Source organism: Agelaius phoeniceus, chromosome 4 (genome assembly GCF_051311805.1).
Source record: "Agelaius phoeniceus isolate bAgePho1 chromosome 4, bAgePho1.hap1, whole genome shotgun sequence".
NCBI classification, from domain to species: domain Eukaryota; kingdom Metazoa; phylum Chordata; class Aves; order Passeriformes; family Icteridae; genus Agelaius; species Agelaius phoeniceus.
This window is the reverse complement of record NC_135268.1, coordinates 2,427,331-2,452,787: the sequence shown is the minus strand read 5'-3', so window position 1 is coordinate 2,452,787 and position 25,457 is coordinate 2,427,331. Positions and strand designations below refer to the sequence as shown.

General features: G+C 41.0%; 1 protein-coding gene across 2 annotated transcripts in view; it reads right to left on the bottom strand.

The window, feature by feature from the left end:
* The window catches only part of LOC129120450 (bifunctional heparan sulfate N-deacetylase/N-sulfotransferase 3), a 52,463-nt gene extending 27,491 nt beyond the window's left edge, over nucleotides 1-24,972 (bottom strand). Inside the window, exons 1-3 of one of the 2 annotated variants that reach the window (XM_054633058.2) lie at nucleotides 24,734-24,972; nucleotides 17,259-18,385; nucleotides 501-588 (exon numbers count right to left, since the gene is read on the bottom strand). In XM_054633058.2, the coding sequence (XP_054489033.2) occupies nucleotides 501-588; nucleotides 17,259-18,239 (1,069 nt within the window). In that variant the 5' untranslated portion in view covers nucleotides 18,240-18,385; nucleotides 24,734-24,972. Of the gene's footprint in view, nucleotides 1-500; nucleotides 589-17,258; nucleotides 18,386-24,104; nucleotides 24,265-24,733 lie in introns of those variants that run through there. The other variant, XM_077176717.1, reaches the window with a different exon arrangement.
* Between the last annotated feature and the right edge of the window lie 485 nt (nucleotides 24,973-25,457).

Here is a 25,457-nt window from a genome sequence, read left to right as displayed (position 1 = left end):
TTACAAATGTTGGAAACAGTAAGAATGATGATAACATAATAAATTGCGACCAGTTAAAATACTTCCTGCTGAGGCACTACTGGCAAAATGGGACAGTCAGGACCACTTGGCTGGCCCACATCCTATTTAATACTCTTTCTTTTATCTCTCCTATTTCTATATAGTTTTAAAACAAAATTATTTTAAGGGATAATATATACTGATATATTTCTACAGTAGAGATGAAACAATCATAAGGATGAACTGTGGTACCTCAACAGATCCCTCAGTGAAATAAATACAAAATTTTAAGTGATTGGTGGAATTTAGCACTCAAAAGCAGACTGAAAGGAGCTAAATTTTAATAGAAGGGCAGAGGCATTTAATCTGTTCCATACCAGCAACTAATGCAGGAAGACAGCATAGTAAAGACTCTATGCTGTGACTCTATCACTCCTACTTGTCCTCACACTACACAGAACACCATCAAAATCAAAGTAATTTTAGTGTTTGATTCTTACCTGTGTGATAAAATTTTCCTGAAAATCCAAGGTTGAAAGTAAAGTTAGTAATCTGGGCTCTCAAAAGGTTCTGAGTATCAAGCAGGGCCTGAAAAAGAAGCAAACCAGCATATAAACATACCTGTAGAGAACACAACCTGGCACACAAACTTAATATAACAACATAAATATTTTTACAGTTGTGTGCCTTTTCAATTTCTTTTGCTATTTAAAAACAGCTCTTTATGCATGACAGAGAAGTACAGATATTTTTATTAGCACATAAAGATTAAAGACCGCATGAAAACTCCATCATTCTCCTCATGAAGATAACCAGCTACTAAATGCTGGGTTACTCCCTGAATCCTGAGAGAGGAAAACAAAGGCACACAGAGAGAAAAGACCTTCCAGCAGTCACTCAGTAAAGCTGGGCCAGAGCCAGGAATTCATTTCAGATCTCCTGTGCCCCCAGCACTGCTCCATTCACAAGAGTGCAGAGCAACTGTCAGAGCTGCATTGCTCTGCGTCAGCTCAAGTACATCCACAGCATTTCAGTCAGGTTTCAAAATCATGGGCAAGGCAAAAAGAAAAATCTAGAGAGACAGGAAGAAGCTAAATCAACCTTATTCCACATCAAAAAACTGGATTGCAGATTCCCCAAAATTCTGACTCATTTCTCAGACAGTGAGCATCCTGACTGTCAGCATCTGTGTACTTGCACTAAAGCAGTACAAACAAAAAAACAGCATGTAGGAAGAAGGGGGAAGCATTATTCATCAGGTACAGCTTCACTCATTGGTTTCAATATGCTCTTCTTGATTTGTTACTCCTAAAATCTACATATCACATTCAGGAGATCACTCCCAGACTCTTACACTCTACTGTTCTCTCCTTCAGTCTGGCAGGTGGAACACAGAAATCCAGCTTTGCCAACTTGGCAAAACAAAACCAAAACAGATGAGCAAAGGTCACAGATAAGTTTTCCAAGTCAACATACAGTATAGCACGGTTTTAATAATGGTTTTAATAAAGTGGTTGAAAACATTACTATTGTCAGAGAAGCATGACTGTGCTATGAATGGGGAATGTATTTAACTGCACAAAAAAAGATGAAAATGACTGGAGATTTTCAAAGGTTGAAAGGTCTAGTAGGCGCCCTACTCTTGAAATACAAAGACAACTTAGTGCCTTAAAAAATATGATTCAGTAATTTTAATTATTGTCCCTGAACATTTTCATTATATAAGTGATTAGCCTACAATTATATGCCAATGACAAAAAAAATAGTAGAAAGTAGAGGTATTAAGCACAGTACACTCAACTTACAATTCCTTAAAATATGACCCATTTTACAGATTGAGGCAATATCCACCTTATTAGAGCACACAAGCTCTTCTTCAGGTCTTTCCCAGGGCTCACCTGGTAAAGATCATCATCTTCCACTGCAAAGCCTGAAAACTGTCCTGTGAACAAGAGAGATTCTAAAGGAATAAGCAAAATGAAGCACAGAATTGAGATAATTGAACCCAAGCTCCAGACTTATGAAGCAGAATATTAAGTTAAAAATCTTGCAACGCTGTAACAAGGGCTTTTGCACAGGCTGAGAGTGCAGAGATCTCCAAGGAAGCTTCTTATTCTAATAAAAGGCACCAGATCTGCACAGGACTTACATGAAAAGCCATCCTGGGCTGCTCAGAATCTATTCAATGAAATAACCTTATCTCTGCATGGTTAAAAAGGTAGGAGGCAAATAATTCAGCGATTCCCTTCCTGTGCTAAGGGCACACATTGTTGAGGGGAAGGGAGGCTGAGCACAGCCTGACAGGAGGTGGCATGAAGGGCTGCTCACTTCTTTCCCTCCACATTAAGAGCTGTGAGCACTTTTTAGAGCTGAAGGTTTTATGCTGTACCTTCCTAACAGGTAACACCTTCCCAGCTTGTCACCCCCAATCTGGTCTCCATCCAGCAGCATGGAAAAACCAGAATGACCAACAGGCTTTTAAAAGGGAGGAGGGAGAAAGGTGGCAGAAGGCCCAAGACATTTCTGCAATAATGCAAGACAGAACTCACTTCTTCCCTGGGAATTAATTTTGCCAGTGTGGGTCCCACCTTCTTGCCTTGTGTTGGGAATGTTATCAGCTAATTCCAAGGGTGTACCTGCTCTGCCTGCAAAGAGGGAGGCCACAGACAAGCTGTGAACCACTCTGGGTACAGACAAGCTGAGCTAACATTTGAGTTGTCGTGCCTATGATTATTTTCTGGGCGACTTGACATTTTACTCATCTTTCAGGTTCTAAAAACAAAATGTTAAAACTCATGAAAAATATATAGTAGCAGATGGCAGGGCGTATTACTGTGAGTTTCCATCAGAAAGACAGAAAGAGAGAAATGTAGGGGGACTAAAAGCCTGAAATTTTCTTTTAACATGCTGCTTTATAAGCTGAAGGTAAACTGCTGGTATTTTCTGGATATTTTATAACTATTTATGAACAGCACCTCTGGCTATCTGTATGAGAGGTTACATAAATACACCAGTACTGAAGATTGTATTTTAGAATTAGTCTAGTCAAGTCTTCATACGTTTATAAATAATTATTTAGTACATGCTATATTTCTGCTGGTACTATAAGCAAAGTACAACGTTGGCTGCATAATCCCTTTCATGTACACAGCTCCAATGTACTTTCTTTTGAACTTTTCCTAAGCTCACAGACGAGGTTTAGGAAACTCCTAGTGCCAGAAATCAAACGTAAATGTTCAATACATGATGAAAGAACCCCTTTTCCTCCACTAACAGTAAAAATCAACATCTCAGAAAAAGGCCCTGGTACCATTCAAGGGATAGACAGAAGTTATCCTGACAGCAAAACAACAGACTTTCTCATCTCTCAAACAGGACAGAGGCATGGACAGATGACATGGGCTGTCAAAAGTTTTAGTTCAAGTAAATCAGCTGAAAAGCCAAGGATAAAACTCCCATCTTCAAACTTGCTTCCCACTTGCATAGCCAGGAAGCCATCCTGCCTCCTGCCCTCAAATATATCAATGTGATTTCACTTCAGAGTCTGCCACAGAAAAGCTGCAAGTGTCAGCCTGTCTCCAGCACACAGACAGTTGCAATTTCTTCAGCATCAACAGAAATATTCAGACTCAAATGCCTTGACTGATCAAAGGAATAAATCAAGATTGCCTTGTTGAACTCTGGTTCACCAAAGAGGAATGACGCCTTCTTTGTGCAGTCACACCAACATATTTATGACTATTTTCCTGCTGAAAAGCTGCTAAAGAACTCAGGCACTTGAAAAGAGAAATAGTTCAATATGCTGGTAATTCTACTCGTAATCACGTACATTTCAACTGAACTGGCAAGCAGACAGAGAGAGCCTCACAGTGCTGCAGCATGAACATCTTACACTTCACATCGGTACCTGCTTTTATGTCAGCAACAAATGCAAGGGCAGCTTCATCATTTTCCAGAAAGCCTTTCTCCTCCTCCTTTTTTTTGGGAAACAGATCTCATCTCTCAACACTTGCTTGCTTAACTATTTTACTGTCTGAAAATACTATCAAAGGAGCCATTAAATTAGGGACTATTTTGCTTTTGAGTAAAATTTCTAATGTTGTGTTGGCTCTTCAATAAAGGCAAGGCCCAATTAATAGAAAGTGTAATGTGAAAGCACCTGAGCTAAGCATAGCAAGCCCCTCTAGGGGAGCTCTCATACAGAAGTAGCTTTAATTTTTCCATATTGTATTTCTTCTGTAACCCCTGCAAGAGAGGTAAGAACAAGAAGTAAAGCCATTTTCTGAGCGGAGCTCTTGGTGTAGAGAGGTTTAATGAGCTGTAACTGATGCGATGTCCTTTTACTCTGCTCTTTTTGGGACATCACTTTGCCTTTTCCTGCTCTGGGAGTGCTGCAGCAGAAGCTGTGCTCAGGTACTGGCACAGCACCTGCTCCCTCAACCTCTCCCTCCCGCAGAACCTGGGTGCTGGGAAGCAGCACGACAAGCAGCAGCAGAAGACAGCCCCAGTGAAGGTCCAGCCCAAGTGTCTGCGAATCAGGATTTTATTGGACAGTTTTGCTTCTGAGGAAAAATGATTCCTTCATGATAAATTATGTATTTTGGAACATCATTAAAATGCAATGACTACTCTTTCTGGATTTCCAAGATTAGCAATTTGACACCCATTAGCATAAACATTTAATCTATGTGGGAGAAAGAATAATTGCTTTGGGTATAGCGATGTACCTGAAAAAAACATTTTATCTATCCTTCAGACAAAAGGACAAGAAAGCTTCATTTGTCTTTGTGCACTCTCTTAGCAGAGCTGACACTACAGAGAGGGCAAGAGAAAAAACAAAGAAAACCTTTGGCTTTTTCTGCAAAGTGTTTTGCTGGCAGAGAACAGGAAACCCAATTTTCCCTCTAAGTGTCAATAAAGTATCAGCCTGGAGCCCAATTATGTGCCCCCCTAAAGTTTTTAGTGTCCAACAGAAGAAAAAAATTCAGGAGCCACAACTTCACCTTAGGGTCCAAACTGATGTGTACATTGAAGGATCCTTAAAATATAAAGAGTTGCTTTGGAAAATGTCGCTCAAATTATTTCAATAAAAAGTTTTCTCATCAGGATACACTGTTTTAAATGTCACCAGGTCCTCCTTTAGAGTTGTTTTTTTATCCCATACAATAATGATAGTGCAATTATGTATTTTCAAGTAATTAGGCTCTTTCATCTAGGTAAATCATTTGAACAACCAAGAGATTTAAGAAACATTTCTAACTTCTTTCACCAACTTCTCACTTCTCGGAGGCTGAGCTATCATCTAATGAGAACTGAGCTAATTACTGCAAGGTAACTTGAAGGTTATAAACACTTGGTGCCAATGGTGTTTAATAAAGATAGGTAATTAGCATGCTGTTTTCAGGGTTCTGTCTGAACTTTGGCTTTATTAGCTGTTAATTAAACTGTACTTAGATGAAAGAGGTTACTGTTACTAAACAGCTAAACCATCTCGTTATTTTGCAGTTAGAAGAAATAAAATCCTGCATTTCTTTTAATTAAAGGTCAAAAAAACCCCCAGCTCAGTTGAAACGGAAATAATAAAACACCCTACTGCTACCTATTTTCCCGTGGATTTTGGTTAGATAGTTTTCAATAGAAACCTTGCTGGCTGCATTTTTACCTAATACTTGACCTGCTTATGTAACACCACGTATTAAGAGGCAAGTTCGCAGAGCATAAAAGAACTCAGAGCAAAACCAAAGTGTCTCTAAAATGCATTTAGAACCTCTAGGTATTTTTAAGTTCTTGTGATCCAGTGATGGTCAGTACAGAGGCAATGTGAGGTCTCTGAGCCCAGTGGAAGCACTCTGGTAGCTGAGCTGCAGCCACACACAGCCCCAGAGCACGACAGGCCATCCCTCAGATGCTGTTCCAGGTCACTTCTGGGCCACTCTGCTCTGCCTGCTTAGTCTGACTTGTCTCCATTGCATTCCACCAGCAGCAGCTACATTCTAAGGGTTGCTCATTGATTTGTGCTGACACTTATCTGGCTCCCAGGAAACATTAGGCATTACACCTCTGCACCCCTCATTAGCCAACCCACACTGCTGCAGCTTCACATCCTGTCTGCAAGGGTGCACAGTGTTCTGTCACAGATAAAGCACTGCCATGGGCTGTTCCGTCCAAGTGGGCATGTATTTTATAGCCACCCAGCTCAGAAAGGACAGAGGTTGTGATCTGAGCTCCCAGCTCCACATTCATTATCAACAGCACATTTGCTCCTTATTTAATGCGCCCTCACAGGCCAGCTCCAGCTGTAGCTCCCACTGCAGGCCCAGCAGGCAGATCTGGCTGCAGCACATCCCAGTCCCTGAGTGGGCGCTCTCACCCTGCCACTGGCACTGAGCGGCTGCAAACAGCTGCGAGGCACAGCTCTGGAAGAAGATCAAGGCCTCATCTCTGAGCAGCAGAGAGCTCGGGCTCAGCTGATGCACAGGCAGCTGCAGCTGGGGCACTGCACCAGCTCTGCCCTGACAAGTCTGTCAGGGGCCACCTCACTCTGCACAAAGCACCCACGTCCTAGCGGTGCAGCTTCAGGCCTACCTATCCACCATGGCTGGTGTACAAAAGGTCATGTTCTGTAAAACACAATTTATCACAATTTGATTCCAAAACTGCTATTCCCAAGGTGCAATAGCCTGCAGCTCCTTTCATGCTGCTGCCTAGGGACCTGCTCTCCATGTCAGGTCTCCAAAGCACCTCCTTCCCTTCCCCACACATCCTACCCAGATAAGAAAGGAACAGTAACATCACTCCAACCCCCTGCCAAGGGCAGGGACACCTTCCACTAGACCAGGTTGCTCCAAGCCCCGTCCAACCTGGCCTTGGACACCTCAGAAGGTGGGGACACCACAGCTTTTCTGGGCAACCTGTACCGAGGCCTCACCACCCTCACTGTAAAAATCTCTGCTTCCTGATGTCCGATACAAATCTACCTGTTGTCATCGTGTTGCAGAAGTCCCATACCTTCTTGGTGACTTCTCATGGGCACCTCCTTGCAGCACTGACTCCTTCTTCTTCACAGCACAGCCAACCAGCTCCATCTCTCCCCTCACCCAGCTAACCCCAACTCTTTTTGTAGCACTCGTCTTCTTATTGGACACAGCTGTGGCCTGTTAAGGGCAGGCCTGTTCTTATCTTTGGTGATTGGTACAGCTGCAACTCCTCAGGGGTGAGACCGCCTTCTGCACTATCTTTATTTTGTTACATTCTGTCCCTCCACATCTACCCTCTTTCAATTTAATTCCTGGACTGACAGAGGGAGACTGCGAAATAAAAAAATAAAAATTCATTTCTTTAGGTAATGCAAGTAAAAATGTAGTGTCAGTGTTACATATATCAAATCCAAGAGAATGTGAATATGGCCTTCTGGAAAAACCTCAGCCTTACTTTTATCTTCGGTGCCAATATTCTCCAGACCTCAAAACCTGAGCCTGGACAAACTAGGACTCACTTATCCCCAAAAGGCCTACAGGCTGTGCTTCCTGCTCAGCACAATATTAAATAAATGAGATTTCAAAGTCTGGTCTACATAATTATGTAAACAATCAGAGCTCAAGAGTGAGTGAAATTTATCTATTTTTCCAATGCACATAGAATTCAAAGCATTTAAATTTCTATACTTCTTTCCCACAGAGTAACAATGGCCACAGTAACAATATAAATCTGTTACGTGATTACAGAAAAACTCAACTCCACGTACCAAGGTATAACAAGCTACTATTTAGGTACCTTGGAAGAAGTATTGGACACTGCAAGCATTTCATGTCTAAAATGCAAAATGACACCAAGCAAAAACAAACACCTTGGGGTTTGCTCACCTCTCAGCTCATACTTTTCCCCCCCAGGTAAGACTAAAGCACAGCATTTGTGTCAATGCCAAGTTCTACATACTAGAGAACGAAGAGTGCAAATGAATGAAGACTCAAGCCCTGTAATCTAGACAACAACCAAAATGAACTGGTGGCTCTCCCTGCTTAGCAAAGCACAAGAAAAATTACCACATTACTGGCATACTAAATAAAAATCATTCCACGTGCTGGGCAATGCATCAATGTCACAGTTCATTCCAAAATGCTTCTCAGATGTTCCTTTTTTTCCTAATAGAGCCAAAAAGATTCCTCTGCTTCTAATACTCTTTCTGAATAAAAATAGCTATCTACCTCTGTCCCTATGTTTCAGGTGAGCTAAGAAAAACTAAAAGCTCTTTTTCTATGTTTCATCTTTACTGACAGAAAAAAACAATCTTTAACAAAAAAATTTTCGTGTTCTCACTCTGTCTGAAAGCGCCAGGTAAGATACAGATGGGAATTCAATGTTCAGCTTGCTCACCAGCCACGGGTCACAATTTATGGTTCTCTCCTTCTCTTTATGAGTGGTTCTAAAGCTGCTGAATGAAATTCCCCCGCTACATCACCATTGGTATCAAAGAAATTACAAAAAAAAAGCCCCAAGAGAAAATTTCCACAAAATAACAAATACATCTCTTTTCTCAAGCCATACTTTCATGATTATATGCAGCCAACACAGAAATAACATAATAACTTATTTCAAGTTAATAAGAACTTTGACAATTTCATTGGCTCCCACATAGTACCAAGTCTAAAGGATGTAACTGCAGAAAATCCCAAGACTTTTGTGAAAAAGGGGGGGGGATGATTTTGTTAGAAGTGTTAATGCACAACTTACCTGTTTTCATGAATGCTTGCATTCCTAAAAGACAAGATTACAAAGGCTAGATATGCCTAGATAAAAATCCCAGCTGGCAAAGTCTACACTTGCAGCCTCAAACCAACACACAGGAATCCAACTGAGCTCGGCATTTGATTTACTGCACGAGATTGAGAACATATCTTAATACAAATCCCCTGCCAGTATTATTTTCCTTGCAATAGCATATTTCATACTTTTTTGCCAAATCTAATTTTTAAAGACTTACATAATGCTTCAACTTCCTTTTGGCAATTAGCCTCTGTTCTGCTGTTTTTATTGGCTATTCAGCCTACGCTTAAATACCTCTGTGCCTTACATTAAATATTTTTATCCATCCTCACTGTTTATACCCTGCAGACATCTGCAGCCTATTGCTTTCTGCTTTGGTCATCCTTACTTACTGCATTCTTTAGCCTTTATTTTGTCATTTTTTTTGCTCAGATGTTTCCCGACTATTCTGGTGTCTCTAAGCACTCTCCAAATATTTCTAATCCGGTAGTGGGGAACTGAGCACAATCTTGCTAGAAATCTCCTCAGTCAGTAAGATGAAGTACTTCACTGATGTAAAATATTTTTCATAGTCTGTCTGAATTTAAATTCAGCTTACATTACAAACTTAGATACATTTTAGTATTCATCTTGTTTTAGGAGAGTCTCAGGATTACCATTTTCAACATTTCTATTACCTTTAACAATGGCAGTGGGAAAGGACAAGGGATAAGAGGAACATCTTGCAGCATAAAATAACATTTTTTTACAGAAATGCAAAATTGATTTTCAGCCTCCTTTTGAGTACCATTAGCCTTCTATGGAAGACAACTCTTAGGTATCTTTAGTCCAAGTCCACTTTAGAACGGAGAAGAGACACTTGGCTTATTCCTAAGATTGCTAACACTAAAAGGCAAGTAAAAGGGAGCTTGAGGAAGAGCTGTGGCTTATCAGTTCCACAAAAATGCAACCAGTGTTCCCAAACCAAATCAAACCTGTCTCCTCTGGAGAGCCTTTGTCATGTGGATTTACTGACCTGGGTTGGAATGGATTTGGGGAGCATTCTTCTTCACAGTCACAGGCTTTTTTATTTGTCCTCACTACTGTTTCTATTTTCAAATGGATTGCAGTATAACTTCTGCAATATAAAGTGGTTTTAAATTTAATTTATTACTTATCTCAGATATGAAGCTACACTTTAAGGAGCAACAGTAATTCATCTCCAGGACTACAAAGTGAAAGAAGGAATCTCCTAAAGAGTAACTACTTCTAAAAATTGGTCGTAAGGTTTTTATGGTCTGTGCACAGAAAATAAACTGGAATTGGAAATAGATAGGGAATTGTTATTCCATGAGGGGCTACACATAAACTGGCAACCAACTGCTTTTCCTTCACGTGGTTTTGTAAGCACGGTCACCTAGAATCAGTCAGGTCATTGCACTGACCTTCCAGGCTGAACAGGAGAAGCAAGGCCACTTCCCATGCTGCTGTACTGTGAAGGAAACAAATGAATTGTGATTAGGACTTCCACTCTCATTTTGTTTTCTTGCCAGACTGTGCCCCCTGATGTGACTGAAGAGCAGGATGGAGGAAGGCTCGCTTTTGCTATCATGTTTTACAGCTAATGGCTTTGATTTCTAGATCTCTCTGCAGTTTGGTTTTTATCTGTTGGCTGTGAAAGTTTTATTCTGTTCTGTTAGCAGCAGGAAGTGGATGGCTAACTTGTCACTGAAAAAGCCCAGAATAAATCGTGCAGCAGCCACTCGTACACTGCTGCTGTATCAGTGCAGCTCTGCAGGGAGCTGTAATGCATTATTCTTGTTTGTATTATTGAGGTGCTTGCTGAACAAAAAGAGCCTCTGACCAAGAGAGCTCACAATCCATGGAAAGAGAGGCACTGACAGGACAGCAGTGTTTCCATGGCCAGATGGATCAACCCAACCACTGCAGAGTTTAGGTTATGGTGACAACACTCAAAGTGTGCAGAATCACGTGCATTTTTTATTATGCCCATGAAAATATTCACCTACATTCCTAAAGTGTGTACTTTCAAGTAGACAGACAGACCTTGCTAACCATATGGCTGTGAACCAAGAATTACCTCAGTGCAGGCTGGCACACTGGGTGGACAAAAGCATTTCTTATGGATTTCTTTGCATGGGAAGCCTTATGCTCAAGAGTAAATATTTCTCTACATAATATATTAAGTCAAGGGAAAAACTAGAAACAACATTACCAAATATTCAGAGTTAGATCACTTGATCTCAGTTGAGTGTCATTCCTTAAGTTTCATTTAAAAGAGCTCTTCAATCTGAAAACTCCATTGAGAACAGGAAGACACCATTGTCACATTAAGCCTACGGACAGCAAAGTGTTCACCATCACAGAGAAACACAGGGACTTTAGAAATGAAAACAAATTACTCTGATTTTCTGGAAAGATGCAAAGGACTGAACCCACACTGCACAACATCTTACTTGGCAAAGCACCAGCAGATCTACAGAAGCCATGATTTCCTTTGGTTCTATCCTGAAGAAACCAAGGAATGTATAACCAATAGTCAGATCAGGTGCTGGGGTGCAAGAGCTTGAAGCAAATCAGCCTCTTTGCCCTCAAAGACCTCATAGGATTTACCATGCCAAGAAACAGTTTCTGCAGTCTCTCTGACAACAAAAAACTGCAACTCAAATGCATTTTTCTTTTCTTAGCTACCTGCCACTGAATTTATAACAGCAGAAGATGGTGCAATCCTTGACATATCACTGTCTCAAGACTCAGGTCTGCATTAAACATTTTTAGGTTTTCATGTACAGTGTCAGGGCATTACAATTAAAAACCAAACCAAACAAAAAAACTCCATCAGATTCAGTTGCTCCAGTACTACAAAACTAAACAGAGAGGAAAAAAAATACAGAAATTCCTTTTTCAAAGAAAACCAAACACAAAATACCTGATGACACAAACAAGAATTTCATCAAAAGCAGAACTAACGGAAACCACTGAATTTACAGGAATGAAGGCTGCAATACCAAAACTGCATGCACGGTTTTTGTCATCATCCACCATGGATAAACTGCTAAATTAAACTCAGCACCAAGCTAATTCCACAGATTTGGAGGTGTCCAGCTCACACAGGTGCAGAACAGGAGGAAGAGGCCCATGAGGAATCACCAGCATTGCTCTGGCAGCCCCAGAAGTGTCACAGTCAAAGCAGAACCAGCTCACCTGCATCCCTGTGGCCCCTCTGCAGTCCTCTTCCTCTGGGAGAGGATTTTTATCATGCTTTTAACTTCAAATCAGTTTTAAAAATGAGCTGGGCTCTATGGAGCAGCAGTTGTATCCATCTTACTAGATTAAAATTCACAGAGGCTGGCACATAAACCAAACTGCTTTTAGAAGTTAGATGTTATGGTGACTGACTGGTAGAATGTACTATATGCTGGTAGCAGCCCATAAAATATGTAAGACAATTTTTGTAATTTTTTTTCAAATTGTATTTAAATTCTGAAATCTAATTCTAAGTCTCTACTGTCTCACAGTGTGCAATATTCCACACTACTACAGCTGACAGAATATGCTCAAGTAAACCAGTCTTTAGACAGCTACAGTAACACCCCAGTCAGTAATTTTCCTTCTCCTCGACACTTCTGAAGAACTGAATGCATTTTTTACCTGCCATTTCCAACAAGTAAGTAAGAAATGGCTTAGGAGCTTCAAATTAAGGAAGAATGTATGTACACACACAGCAGACACATTCCACAATGGTGTACAGGTATTACAGCTAACCAACTGGGAATGAAGAATGATTTAGCACACCAAAAGTTCATCATCATTAATTTCTTATGTAATTTAAAGATGTGATTAAAAAGATTTTTTGAACGTCCCCGAAGCAAAGATTTATGGCTCAGTGGTTCTGCAGCTGACACATTTGATGACACATCTGTCATTTCTTTTCTGATAACCTTCTACGTGATCCTACAGATAAAGAAGCAATTAACTTGGAGAATTAGACTTCCTCCTGTGACAGGGACCATTCTTTGTCTTGACAATTCAGGCTTTCTGCCTGAACCCTTTAGTCCTTCTGCCTTAACACAATATATAGAGAAAATTCTGTTCCAAGGCAAATATTTAGGTCATTCCTGTGCACGAAAAGCTGAACAGCCAAATGACTAGATTTTTTAAATTTATAGCCAAGTGGTCTGCTTTGCCTTGGGAAGTTCTGGTTCCTTGCCATGCATGCTGCAGAGGGTGAAAAGATACTTAATGGGTTTTAAATAACTGCAATAATTTAAGCAGTAATGTGAGTAATGTGGATGAATTTAATACAGGGAATATACAATTAAATTCTCTTAGTGGGGAAATCTGTTTTTAAACAGAAGTATATTAAACAAAAGGTTAGGCCACCAATGTGACTAAGAAAGCAACAAAGAAGTGACAGCACTGGGATGGGAAATGGAAGAGGACTGATCTGACCCAATACAAATGTTTATATTTGATGTCAGTCACTCTGGAAGCAATTTATGAACAAAGCCACATACTTTTAAGGTGCAATTCACTTAACCAGAGCCTCCCTGAAGATGAGCTGTTTTTCTGTGTTTATGTCTACTGTGGGAATTTACAGAAGTAGCTCCATTAGAGGTGTCTGCCTTATAAACCTCAACACCCAGGCAAGATGAGAGACTGTATGGAGACTGAAGGGCTAGGAATTGATTCCCTTTGGCTGAACCCTCTCCATCACCAGAGCAATGTTTGTCACAGCTCTTGTCTCCAGTTCTGCAGTGTTAATGGCGGGGGACTGCAGCCTGAGTCTTGTATTGCCCACTGCCATGCACATGTACACTAACAGATGCACTGCCCAAGCACTCCCAAACCAGAATGATACATAAGCATCTACCATCCCCTTCCAATAATGGATATGGTTAATATGGAGATTTTTCCTTGCAAATTATAAAGAATAACTACAGGTATAGGAAAAGGTTAGGCTTACCTGAAGAGATCCCCATCCTGACTTCAATTCTGTCTCTTTTGAAAAGCACACAAAGGACCAGGCAGTCAAGAGGAGCTCAAACAGCTAATTCTTAGGACAAAATAATTTGGCAGTGTTCTAATTTTTCATTTGAAAAATGTGATTAACTCTCAAGGAACTCCAGCAAGTGCATATATTGGGGAAATGAAGGGAAAGGTGGATGGCCTAGACCACCAGCACAGAACAAACTGTCATCAGGAAAAAACCCCACATTTAATTTCCCCTCTTTTATCATCTGCTTCTCCCATGAAAAATCTCAATGCTTTACAGTAATAAAAATTTCACCAAGAGTAACTCTAACAAAAGAAGATATTAAATTAGTAGACTGTCAGCCAGGACAATCACGGTCTATTAAGACAAACTTATTCTGTGGATATCTAGATAGATTTTGCTCTGTATGTCCATTTAAATGAATTATTTGCACTGCACAGGCTCTTAAGTCTTTCTAAAAGAAACAAGGAAAATAAAATATAACATTGTCACAGCCTAATGGTCCCTCCTGCCTGACAGACAATAGGAGAGAAAAAAACACTGAAAAATGAATGTTGAGTTGATTATTACCAAGCTTATTTTCAAAGTGGGAGGCAATTAGACCATGGAAACATTCTCTTCCATTATTTCTATTTTACCAGGGGAAGATAAAGTACATAAATATAAGGATGGATGGTTATTGCTGATGCACAGTGACAGCTACTCCTTATCTTACATCGAAGAACTGTGTTCCATCAGCCTGGATGTTAGACACAGACTGCCAAGTCTCTAACAGGTACTTATTCAAGGAGTCTGAACCACTGTTTCAATATGTTGGGGTCCTTTTTGTTCTGTTTGTAATTGAAGAAGCTGTGGTGAAACTAGAATAAACTTCATCTGCTGTTTAACAAAACAAAGCATTTACAACAGAATTTAGGTTGATAAACTATGTTGGTAAAACATTTTCAGAAGGGCTCTTTACACTTGTGTTCCTGACACTATAGGTACTCGAGCTCAAGTAGCACCACTTGGCCTCCTCTTTAGAGGTACAGAAGACACTCATTTTGGAAGGCCTGCTTTTAATCTGACCTCTTATGAGCTCAATATATAACACTGATAAAATATTACCACTAAACATTGTAATAGTAATTTTTCTATGTACTTAACTCCAATTCACATAGTTTAAAAGAGAGGGAAGTTAAGCTTTAATGGGTTAAGTCCCCACATATTAATTATTCTGGCCACTTTGGAAATCTATTTTAGATATCTAAAGAAGAAATCGCTTTGAAACCATGATCTTACATGCAGTCAGGATCTCTCTCCTTGGAGACACTCAAAGGGCACCTGGCCATGGCCCAGCTTGAGCAGGGGGTTTAGAGCAGATGACCACCTGAGTTTTGATACTGGTTCTGCATTCACCTTCCAGTTTCTGAACTCCATCCTATCCACAGAGCAGCCAGAACCAACCCTAGAGGTCTTGTGGCTCTTGGGAGACCCCTCAAGTTTCAGATTGATTAGCATTAATAGAACACTGGTAGAAACACTCACCTTACTCTCCTCCAGCTCACAGCCCTAGCAGCTGCGAGTATACCCTGAAAATATTATCAAGGAGATATGTCAAACAAAATTAAATCACAAAAGAGCATCCTCCTTAATTCTATATTGCCAGTAGTTAAAATGTAAGCTTGGTGGAAATGAGCTAATCTTGTGTACTGAAATGATACAAAGTCTACATTTAGAACCTCTTTTCACACCAGTAGCACCCAATTCTCCGTCACAGTCACTGCAGCAGAACTCAGTAAAACTCCTCTTTAATGAGATGTCATTTATCTGCAAATACACTTTACAATAACGTATTTCCAACTACTGCAAATTGATTTTGTTTCATTCCTTCCACATGTCATTGTGCCACCGAGGAGAACTCCTTTGATATTAATAGTAATGAAGATGCATCGCATCTGACAGCTCTAACAACATGTTTAATACAACATTTTAACTACAAGTAGATGAAGAATCAGAAGGGAACAGTTTTTTTTAGGTTCCATTGTTTCAGAACACAGTCCTGTATAAAAGAAATTATCCTACTTAAAAGTTATTTCCACTTTGATATTCTATTTAATTTGACAGTTTTATTTCGGGAAGATTACTTTCTGACATACTGCAAATTATTTTCCCCAAACAATATGGTTTATCCTTCTGTATCTGCTGTAATCAAATTTGTCTCAATACTCTCCTGTTTCTGGTATATAACTCTGGCAATTAAATATCCTAACTTATTTTAAAATGACAATCCTAAGGTGTCACTTGCAAAGAGAAACAATACCAAACACGCTGTCTCCGACTGCTGTTGCACAACACAGTGATGGATTTATTCAGGCTTTATTTCACTCACTTTGTTAGCACAAAGTGGTGCTGCTGGACAACAACACACGTTCTGCAAGTGATGTTTGTCAGATCTGACTCTTTTCCTGCCACCTGAGTTTGCATTTAGGAGACCCTCCAAGCATGCTCCCTTATCTAATTCAAGCACTGCCATCGTTCTCTCCACAGGAAAACCATTTAGGAAGCTTCACCTTGATTTCTCTTCTCTCCCACCTGATTTGTTTGCCTAAGGAAAACACCCACTTAACAAGGAGGCAAATCTCATTTACAATTGCATGTACAGAGGATGTTTTGGAAGAGAGTGTATGCTGCAATTTTAAAGCAAATTAAAAGCTGAACTGCAGGGTCAAGCCTTTTGTTTAGGGAAGCACTGTATGCAGAGCTGCTGTAGCTTGACAAATACATTAACGCTGAAAAAATCCAAAAGCATGGTTAAAAATGAAACAAAAATAACCCACTGCACGCAGTGCTGTCCTCATATTTCCTTCTTGCAGTTATTCATTCCACTAACCAAGTTCTAAGAAAACATTCTCCCTTATTTTTAGCACAAATAGGGCAACAAGCAGTATGATACAGATTACTAGCTTCAAGACCAAGTTGAGAAAGGTACCCTAATCCTACTACGTGCTTTGGGACAACACTCCTCACAAAAAGCACAGAAGAAATACTTACAGGAAGAAATAATGTTAATATGATAGTGCTACTGACCAACAACTATCACCTCACTTGAACAGTACAACAGGGTGGAAATTCAGGAATGAACAACTCTAAACATAAAAATGGAAATTGTCAAGTCATTTAGTGACAGAATGAGCTTTTAAGACCATGAATAACACAAACCCTCCTTGCAACTAAGTGCCATAAAAGAGAGATGAGAGAAGTGAAAGGCTGCAAGCAACTCCTGACATCCCAACCTATTTCAAACAGCCAGTAACCCTGTCCACTCTTCAAAGTTTATGCTGACATTTATTGTTGCTCACTACATTTACCTCCTGCTTGTAAGACTCTCAACATGTGCATTACATATGAACAGCTCCAGGGTGGAGCACTGAAGTTCCAAGTATGAACAATTATCCACTCTCAGATAAAAAAAAAATCATGTTGTTGTAATGACCATTAGTTTGTGCACATACTTTACCTGTACGTCGTTGGTGTTCATCCTTGTTCCATCCTTGCCAACGAAGATATCATCTATGTCAACCAGAATGTACCTATCCAAGGATAGGGTGAGCTTCTTTCCAGAGAGGAAAGAGATGGCATCTATGAAAATCAGTTTGTGCAGCCAAAAATTCAAGTTATTGCCGAAAAGGACTCGTTGAATCCCATCGTGGAGCCCCAAATCATGAATTACTGTGGCATAGAGAGCACTTATAGCAGCAGGTGGAGAGAGGTTTTCTGGTGTCTTTACTTTTGCAAATATCACTGGTTGATAAGTTGTGTGATTAATCTGGAAAACAGCCCAGTCATTTCCAAGCAAGGGCCCTTTCTCAAGCTTAGAAGGTTTAGTCACATGGAGCAGTGGGGAATGAGGGTTAATGCAACAGTCCTTAACACCCAGATTGCTGTGGACATGGAAAGGAAAACCCTTCCACTGAAAGCTCTGCAAGCTGTTCTCATTGCCTTTGTGAAATCCAATCACACCCACACCATATTCTACACAGTACTTATCTAGAAGGCCTCTGTTCCAGGAGTCCATGTTCACGTACTTAAAAATATTTTCATATATTATGAGAGCGTATTTGCCTTTGTTTTTGTCTATTAGCACTGGGAGGTCACCTTTCCCAGATGCAATCTCAATGTGAAACTGAAACCTGCTAGATTCCAGAATGGTTATGATATCTTGGCCTAATGCTGAGTACTGGCTTTCCACAAACACCAGCACTACAAGGTCTGTCCTCAGGGGATCAACAGGCTTCGTGGTCTTCATCTCCATCAGCTTGTATGGCAACAGTTGAGGATCACCACATTCCACTTCTGAAGAGGTTTCAGGAAGTTCATTTTCCTGTTTGTAGCCATTATACAAGTAGTAGGCAGAAATAACTATGCTCACCATACAAAAAGTGGCCAGCAAAATTACTGTTCTTTGAAAATGTCTGTGAAGTTTCAGGATAAAACTCATGGTGTTTACTTGCCTTAGACAGCTCTCAACAGCAGCATGAAAAACAAACACAGATTCTCAACAACTTGTTCCAGTCCTCTGAAATATTTATGTCACCATTGCAGCACACACATCTATCTTCCACAGAGCTTTACTGAAGGTACAGTCTAGAAGAAAAGAAAATCAGAGATTTAAATGAGACACCACCTTGTGAAGAATGATCTGCTTAAACGAATGGGGAGCAAAGAAATCACTGCCAGCCAGAGGTTTGGAGACCAACAGCTCAACATTTTGCAACAATATATTTTTTTCTGCTCCCACTACTTGCCATGTGCATTTGAAGGTCTCTAAATCTCACAGGTTCCTCAACTCAGAGAATCAAATAAAGCAGGCAAAGGCACTGAAAAGCAGGACATAAAAGCATTTACAGTGTTTTAGAAATTCTTTTTACCTAAAGATAAAAGTTAACTCCAAGTAGACAATTGCTAACAACCAAAGTATTGAAGAAAATTTATAACCTGTAAAAAGCTGGGGCAACATGATTAAACAAATTCTATCTTGTATTAGTTTTTCAAAGAACCAAGAACATGCACATCTTAACTGTTGCACAAACAGATACTGATACACTCTATATTATATCTATTAGAGGAATTTTTTTAAGCAAAACTTGCTTCCTGCAACATTAGAGGAGAACAAAGCATTTTTCTGGACTGTGGAGCTTTGCAAGCTGTTAGAAGCATTTCTTTGCATTGAAAAACCCATAGAACAATCAAGCTCCTAAATTTGAGAAGAGAAAGCAATAAATCAAAAGTTAAACCTAACATGCAGATCACTTAAGGATATACTTATGTTTTATCTTGTACTTAAGGAAAGAGTAATTTTTCAAGCCAGGAGTACAACTGCTGTCAAAACTCCCTAGTAAAACAACTGGCTGGTATGACAAGCATAAAATAATGATCATACATCATAAACAAAGGTTCAAAGCAGATTTTGAAAAATATTAAGTGTGTCAAGATGTAGAACATGCCACTGTAACTTCAGTGTAGTTTGCACCCAGGCCCATTTGGAAATGGGATTAGGATAAGGTGTGGCATTAACAGGGTCATATCCCAACCGAGAGGTTAATCCTTCCATTCCTGGTTGGGTTTTTTTTTTATCCTACATGGTAAGCAAATTGGTCTTTCACTCCAGATTTTCAAAAAAGCTAAAAAAAAGTTACATACTTAACAGTACCTATGTAATTCCCAGAAATATAATTAAACCCTGAAGACAGATCATCTTAGTGCCACCATGAGCATAAAGTAGTAATAAATGAGAAAAATCAGATGAGGGGAAAAAGAAACTCCAACTCATTCTATTCATCAAAACTGCAAAATTCAGCATGAACAGCAAGGGTACATGAGCTGTCTCATTCATAGTTAAGATTGAGAGCAAGATTCCTTCTGTCTGGATAGATTCTGCTTTGGATAGACTTTGGTCTCCTCATGTTCTACTCACAGGTAAGTTTTTATCAACCCCTCCTCTTTTGGGAAGCCTTAAACTCAGCCTTGAATGTTACCTGCAGCTGCACAAAGTCCTGCTCAAAGCTTTTGGGCAAAAGACCTGCCTTTCACCCAGGCTCACTAACTAGTGTTAGACTAAAATAACATAACCCCAGCTTCCTGGGTTTTATCTGAAACAAACCTGAAGAATGCATAAAGACCAAACAACAATATGGAAGCACCTTTAGAAGAACTCCACATTCTTAATAACTGAAACATCCAATCCTTGCCACACTAGCTTCAAGAATATCAGTCTGGATGGCATAACAGAGCTATTGAACATGGTAACAAGTCAGGTGATAAAGAGAAGTTCTATCCTGAATGAGTTAACACCAGAGAGAGGTTTCCAGACAGACGATTTTTCATTACACACACGAAGGGTTCTCTTCATTTTGCATTTCCAATTCAGCTGCCTGAATGCCAAGAGACACATAATTTTAGTGCCTAAATTTAACACTGACTGCATTCTGTAGAAAAGCTGTACACATGCCTATTTCTCTTTGATAGCCACAGATCTGGCTGGTCTATATACAGAAAAAATGAGAATTGACACTGACCTAAGCTCATAGCAAGGAAGGGCTGATGAGACGGAGCTGTTTGAACAGGATATTTCACAAGGGCTGCAACCCGAGAAACATTTGCAGCAAGGACACGGTTCCTAATGCCATTCCTTAGAGAGGAAAATCTGCAACCAGCCCAGACACCCGTGTTTTCTTCAAGAAAAGCCCTGTCATTGTATCCTCGGCTCCTGATTGCAGGTGCCCCCTGGGGCTACAGAGTGCAGCTGTAAGGAAGAGTGGCTGGAACTGCCAAGACAGATGTGAGGTTCGACTGTGAGGAATGAGGAATTCTGAGGCAGCAGGACACAGCCAGACTTGGCACACTCCCTGCTGAAGGCAGCCAGGAAGTGGGATGGAACAGGGCAAGGCACAAGGTTTAAATGCACACTCTCTTGTATCAGCTTGAGGCTTAGGTAATTTTCACTTGCTTAAGGACTGGTTTGCATGGCAGGAGTTCCAAAGAACATAGAAAGAAGAACACAAAAATGTCAAAGAGAACATGCATTTTACAATATCAACAGTCTCAAAGCCTTGACAAGGTACAGTTGCTTTCCTCGAGGGACAGCAGCATTTTCCTTTGAGCAGTAGTCCTTGCTGGATACTCTAGTGCTGTATTACAGCAGCATGCTACAACAACTCACAATGCACCCCCTTGACAGTGACACCCTTGGGATGCACCGCACCACACCCCGTGGGACCTGTGGAGATCATGACCGTGACCTTTATCACATCTCTACAAGTGGATTCAGCCAAGATGCTCCCTGCTTGCTATCATCATTTCCTACAGTACAACCAGACAAAAAGTGTAATTCTCAATGTACCCACAGTGAGTAAGCTGTGAGAAGCAGCATTTCAGAAGAGGAGAGTGCTTGAGGAGTCTTACTTTCATGACCAAAGAATGCAGTATTTACCAAAGAAAGGAGAAGTCATGATAACATCAACATCAATAAAAAATATCCAAGTATAAGAAAAAGGCTTAAATAAAAAAAACAGAGTCTAGAAAGTCTTCACAAGAGTTCAAGCTTGTTAGTATTGTTTCAGTGAAAAACCATGCAAAACACCCACAGATAGAGCTGACTGCATCAGCAGTCTCAGCTCTTTTTGATTTCTACAGTCATGTGGAATTCAGTGGCAGAGGAATATGGTCCCACCTGTACCTAAAATCACTTGAAATCACCTGAGAACAGGAATCCGATATTAATGAATCCAAAGTTCTGTAATGCTGATGTTGCAATAAATTTTACCTATAAAATAACTTGTATGGTATTTTTCCATGGTTTGAAGCAATAAAATTCGCCTGTTTGTTTTTCTATCTAGAACTTTATTGCTTTAGAAGAACCTGCATTTGATCTCCTATTTTGCATTTTCATGCCACTGTGTTGAAATTCAGACCAGGACCTTTTACCTCTACTGCTCAAAGCAGGAGGTATCAAAATGCTCTCTTAAGGTGAAAATTAACATCTTTGAATATTCAGAATTTGGTTTTTAACTTACAGACTCACGATGGAGAAGATCTTGCTGAGAGAAAGCTGAGTCATGGAAGCAAGTTTTGCATTTTGTTATGAACACAGACAGCAAGGCTCAATGCTCTTGTCATCTGCTGCAGAAGTGGTTTCTGCAGCCCAGAACCTGCTCATGTGAAAACCTTGCTGGTACAGGAAAGAAATATCACCTTATTAAGCAGAAGATTGACCATTTTGAACATACTGCTGGGCAGTCACAATTACAGGCATCTGCAGGCAACCAGCATGAAATAGATGCATTTGAATAGAGATCTTCAATTTGGATTGGTTTGGGGGGTTTATAACTTGTTCTGCTTGTTCTGTTTCAGGTTTTTAAATTCACTAACAAAGTACCACTGATGACAGTACAAACAGTGCGAGGAACCCTAAAGACCCAAAGGACACCATAAATGAGTTCCTACCACTTGCAGCTTTCTTTAGTTTGTTGTTTCACTGCTAAGCACAAATGACCAAATTCTTGGCTTCTGTAAATCATTTCCCCCTGATAACCCTCATGGAAACCTCTTCCACAAGACAATACAGGCTGGGAATGCCTACTAAAATCTTCACAGGGGTTCTCAATCCAGAAACTGCACAGGCACATAAAACTGCACAGAATCTTAAAAAATGTCTGGTAAACTTGAATCATAAGTATCAACACCATTTTTAAAATGACAAGAAACTTCTTTCTGCTGTCCTAATATCAAGATTAAAGCAATGGGCTCAACTAAAATATCCATAAATAAGTGAGAAATTGTTCTCAATTTATCAGATCAAATTTATCAAAGCCCAGTAAGAAAACTCTGGTTTAGTCTTACCTCAGGCCTGTGCTAGGGCAACTGTTTATTGCAACCCTTTATTAGAAACAATAAAGTTGGGTCATACTTAAAGGTAAAAAACATACTCTTAAAGGGTAACAAAAACCCTTTTCATCAAGAACTACTAAAAAGTTCTGGACTGGGTAGTCATCAATATTATTGAGGTATACTACATTTATCTGGGGACATATTTTTAATAACTTTCTTCTCACAATCCCCATCACTATATTCCCATTCTGTTCTTTACCAGCCTGGACACTACCACAGTGCTGGTGACACGCTGGGGATGTATTACATGAAGGATGAGTTTTTTATGCTTTAAATGAAGAGCAGAAAAAAAGGAGGCATATTGTTTAGCATATTACTACAGACATTTAAATCTCTACTGACTAGAATGCTGCTTAACTGCTTTGAACATAAAGGTCTGCTCTGGCCACTCACTATGAAATACAACTTCATAGGAAGCATTCTGAAGTCATTTTAGCGTTACTAAATTGGAAATCTTTGGATATACAAAAGATACTGTAGGAAGCAGCAAAGCACAACCGAGCACAACCAAACCTGGGGTGAACAGCAGGGCTCAGATTTTTAAATCAGTTATGAAAACACCAAAGTAACCTCTGAGTACCCCTACTTACAACATTACTCTACTGACTAAAATATTCAAGCATTAACAGCTCAAATGAATAAATCCAGGCTGAGAATGAGACCTTACAACTGCATATTAAAAAGACATTTTCAACTTGTAAAAAGGCGATATGAGACATGAGCTGTCACGGGAAGCCTTTGAGATCCTTTAGTATCACATAACAAACCCTGGAATGTGTGATTACTGAAAGGTTTACATTCTCTCACAGCTGTTAGAAAAAAAGGGAATAGTTCAGACAGCACAGCAATTCTGATGGATAGAAATTCCTTTTCAAGTCCTTCAGGTAAGCAGTTTGTAGTTTCTACTGTACCTGTGGTATCCTAAGCTCCATGCTGCATTGCTTAATGCAGTACTAGAGACCCTTATAGGATAGGGATTCAAGCATTACAGTTTGTCAAGGAAAAATATTTATGAAGATTAAATATACATTTACAAATAGTTTAAAAGAAGGTTGTAAAGACTTCCACAGAACACAAAAGTTTAGTTTAGTCTTCAAATCACTCTTTACCTTCATACAACACTTTGTACAGAAATATCTTTAAGCTCTTGACATTGCACAATTTTTCTGAGATAAACCCTGTTATTTTTCAGCAATTGCAAAAACATCACTATCTAAAGAGTAAATGATTTGCTCAAGGTCTCTGAGATAAATGTCCAGCACACTGTCTGGTCCATGCCCATACCATTACTTCCCCTCTCTTTGCTGCCACAACTGCCAAGTGTAAAGAGTTAATAAGGCAGAGCTCAGAACCATTTATTCCAAGACACCTGACTGGAGATGCTGACAGCGAGAGAAACCCTCTTTCTTTCACTTACCATTCGATTAGGAAGAGAAAACCCCACCGCACCAAAACCTGAAGCAATTATCCAGCATATCAGACATCGAATTGAATAATATACAAGTTTTCTGCCATTTCCCGAGGGTTGCACATGACAGCTGAACCGAGCAGCAGCACACATCAATTTTTGACAGGATTTGGGGAATCCAAGCAGCTATAACCACCTGAAGTTATGAATAATTACTGCACTAGGCTGACTAATAATTTTGTGCCCCAACAGAGCCATAAGCAATTCCCGCAAACACTAGAGGGCAACAGCACCCCGCTGAACAGCTCCGGGAGGAGAGCGAACGGGAAAAGCCCAGCCACTGAAGGGCTGCTGCGGGGACCGCGCCAGGCAGATGCTCAGTGCGCCGGGAAACAAGAAAAACAAACCCAAACACCAAGAAACCCCGAGAAACCCCACAGAACAACCCCGCAAACGCAGCCTCCGCAGCGGGAGCCTCAGCGCCGGGCAGCCGCCCCGTCCCGCCGCGCTCCCGGCCCGGGCGGTGCCCGCATTGGAGCGGGAGCCTGCGGGCGGCTCGGGCACAACTTTGCCGGGGGCGCGGAGCTGAGCGGCTTCGCCGCGCCGGGCCCGCGGGCACCGCCCGCCCCGCTCGTTACCTCCGGGCGCGCTCCGCCGGCATGTCCCCGCGAGGTGCCTCAGATCCTGCCGCCGTCTGTGCCCTCCGCACAGCCTGCTCCGGGAGAGGCGCCGGGGCGCGGAGCCTCCCGGGGCGCGGAGGTACGGCGGGGCTGCCGCCGGGGGTGCAGCACCGCCCGGCAGCCTCGCCGCGCCCTCCCGGAGGAGGAGCCGCGGTCGCCGGCGAGGGGCGGGCGGGGGCTCCGCCGCGCCGCCTCCCACATCGCCCGCCCTCCTCCGAGGCTCGGCCGGGCCGGGGGCGGCTGCGGCCCCGGGCCCTCAGGCTGTTCCCGCCCTCAGCGGCTCGCGGGGCCCGCCCCTCACGGCACCTGCGGCACCTCCCTCCCACACGGGGGCCGCCGCCGCCTCACTTGTGGGATTCTTAGTACCTCTCTTAAATAAAGTATGATTAAAAAAAAAAAAATTAAATTTTTTTTTCGCTCCTCCAAAACCAATTTAGGAAGCCCCTGCTGCAGTCGCGCTGAGGCGAAGTTTAACTCACACCCTCCCGCCAAATCTCTCGCTGTCGGTGCAGCTTTAGGTACGGCCGATTTCTGAGCCGGTCTAAAGGTAGCACACAAGGGTGGAAATTCCGTGAGGTCAATTACATTTTGCCAAGACAATGTAGGGTTAAAATCTTGAGAGAATGCCAGGTAATGTGTTTGCAGCCTCGCTGCTTTTCTTAATTGAATTTTCTAACCCTAT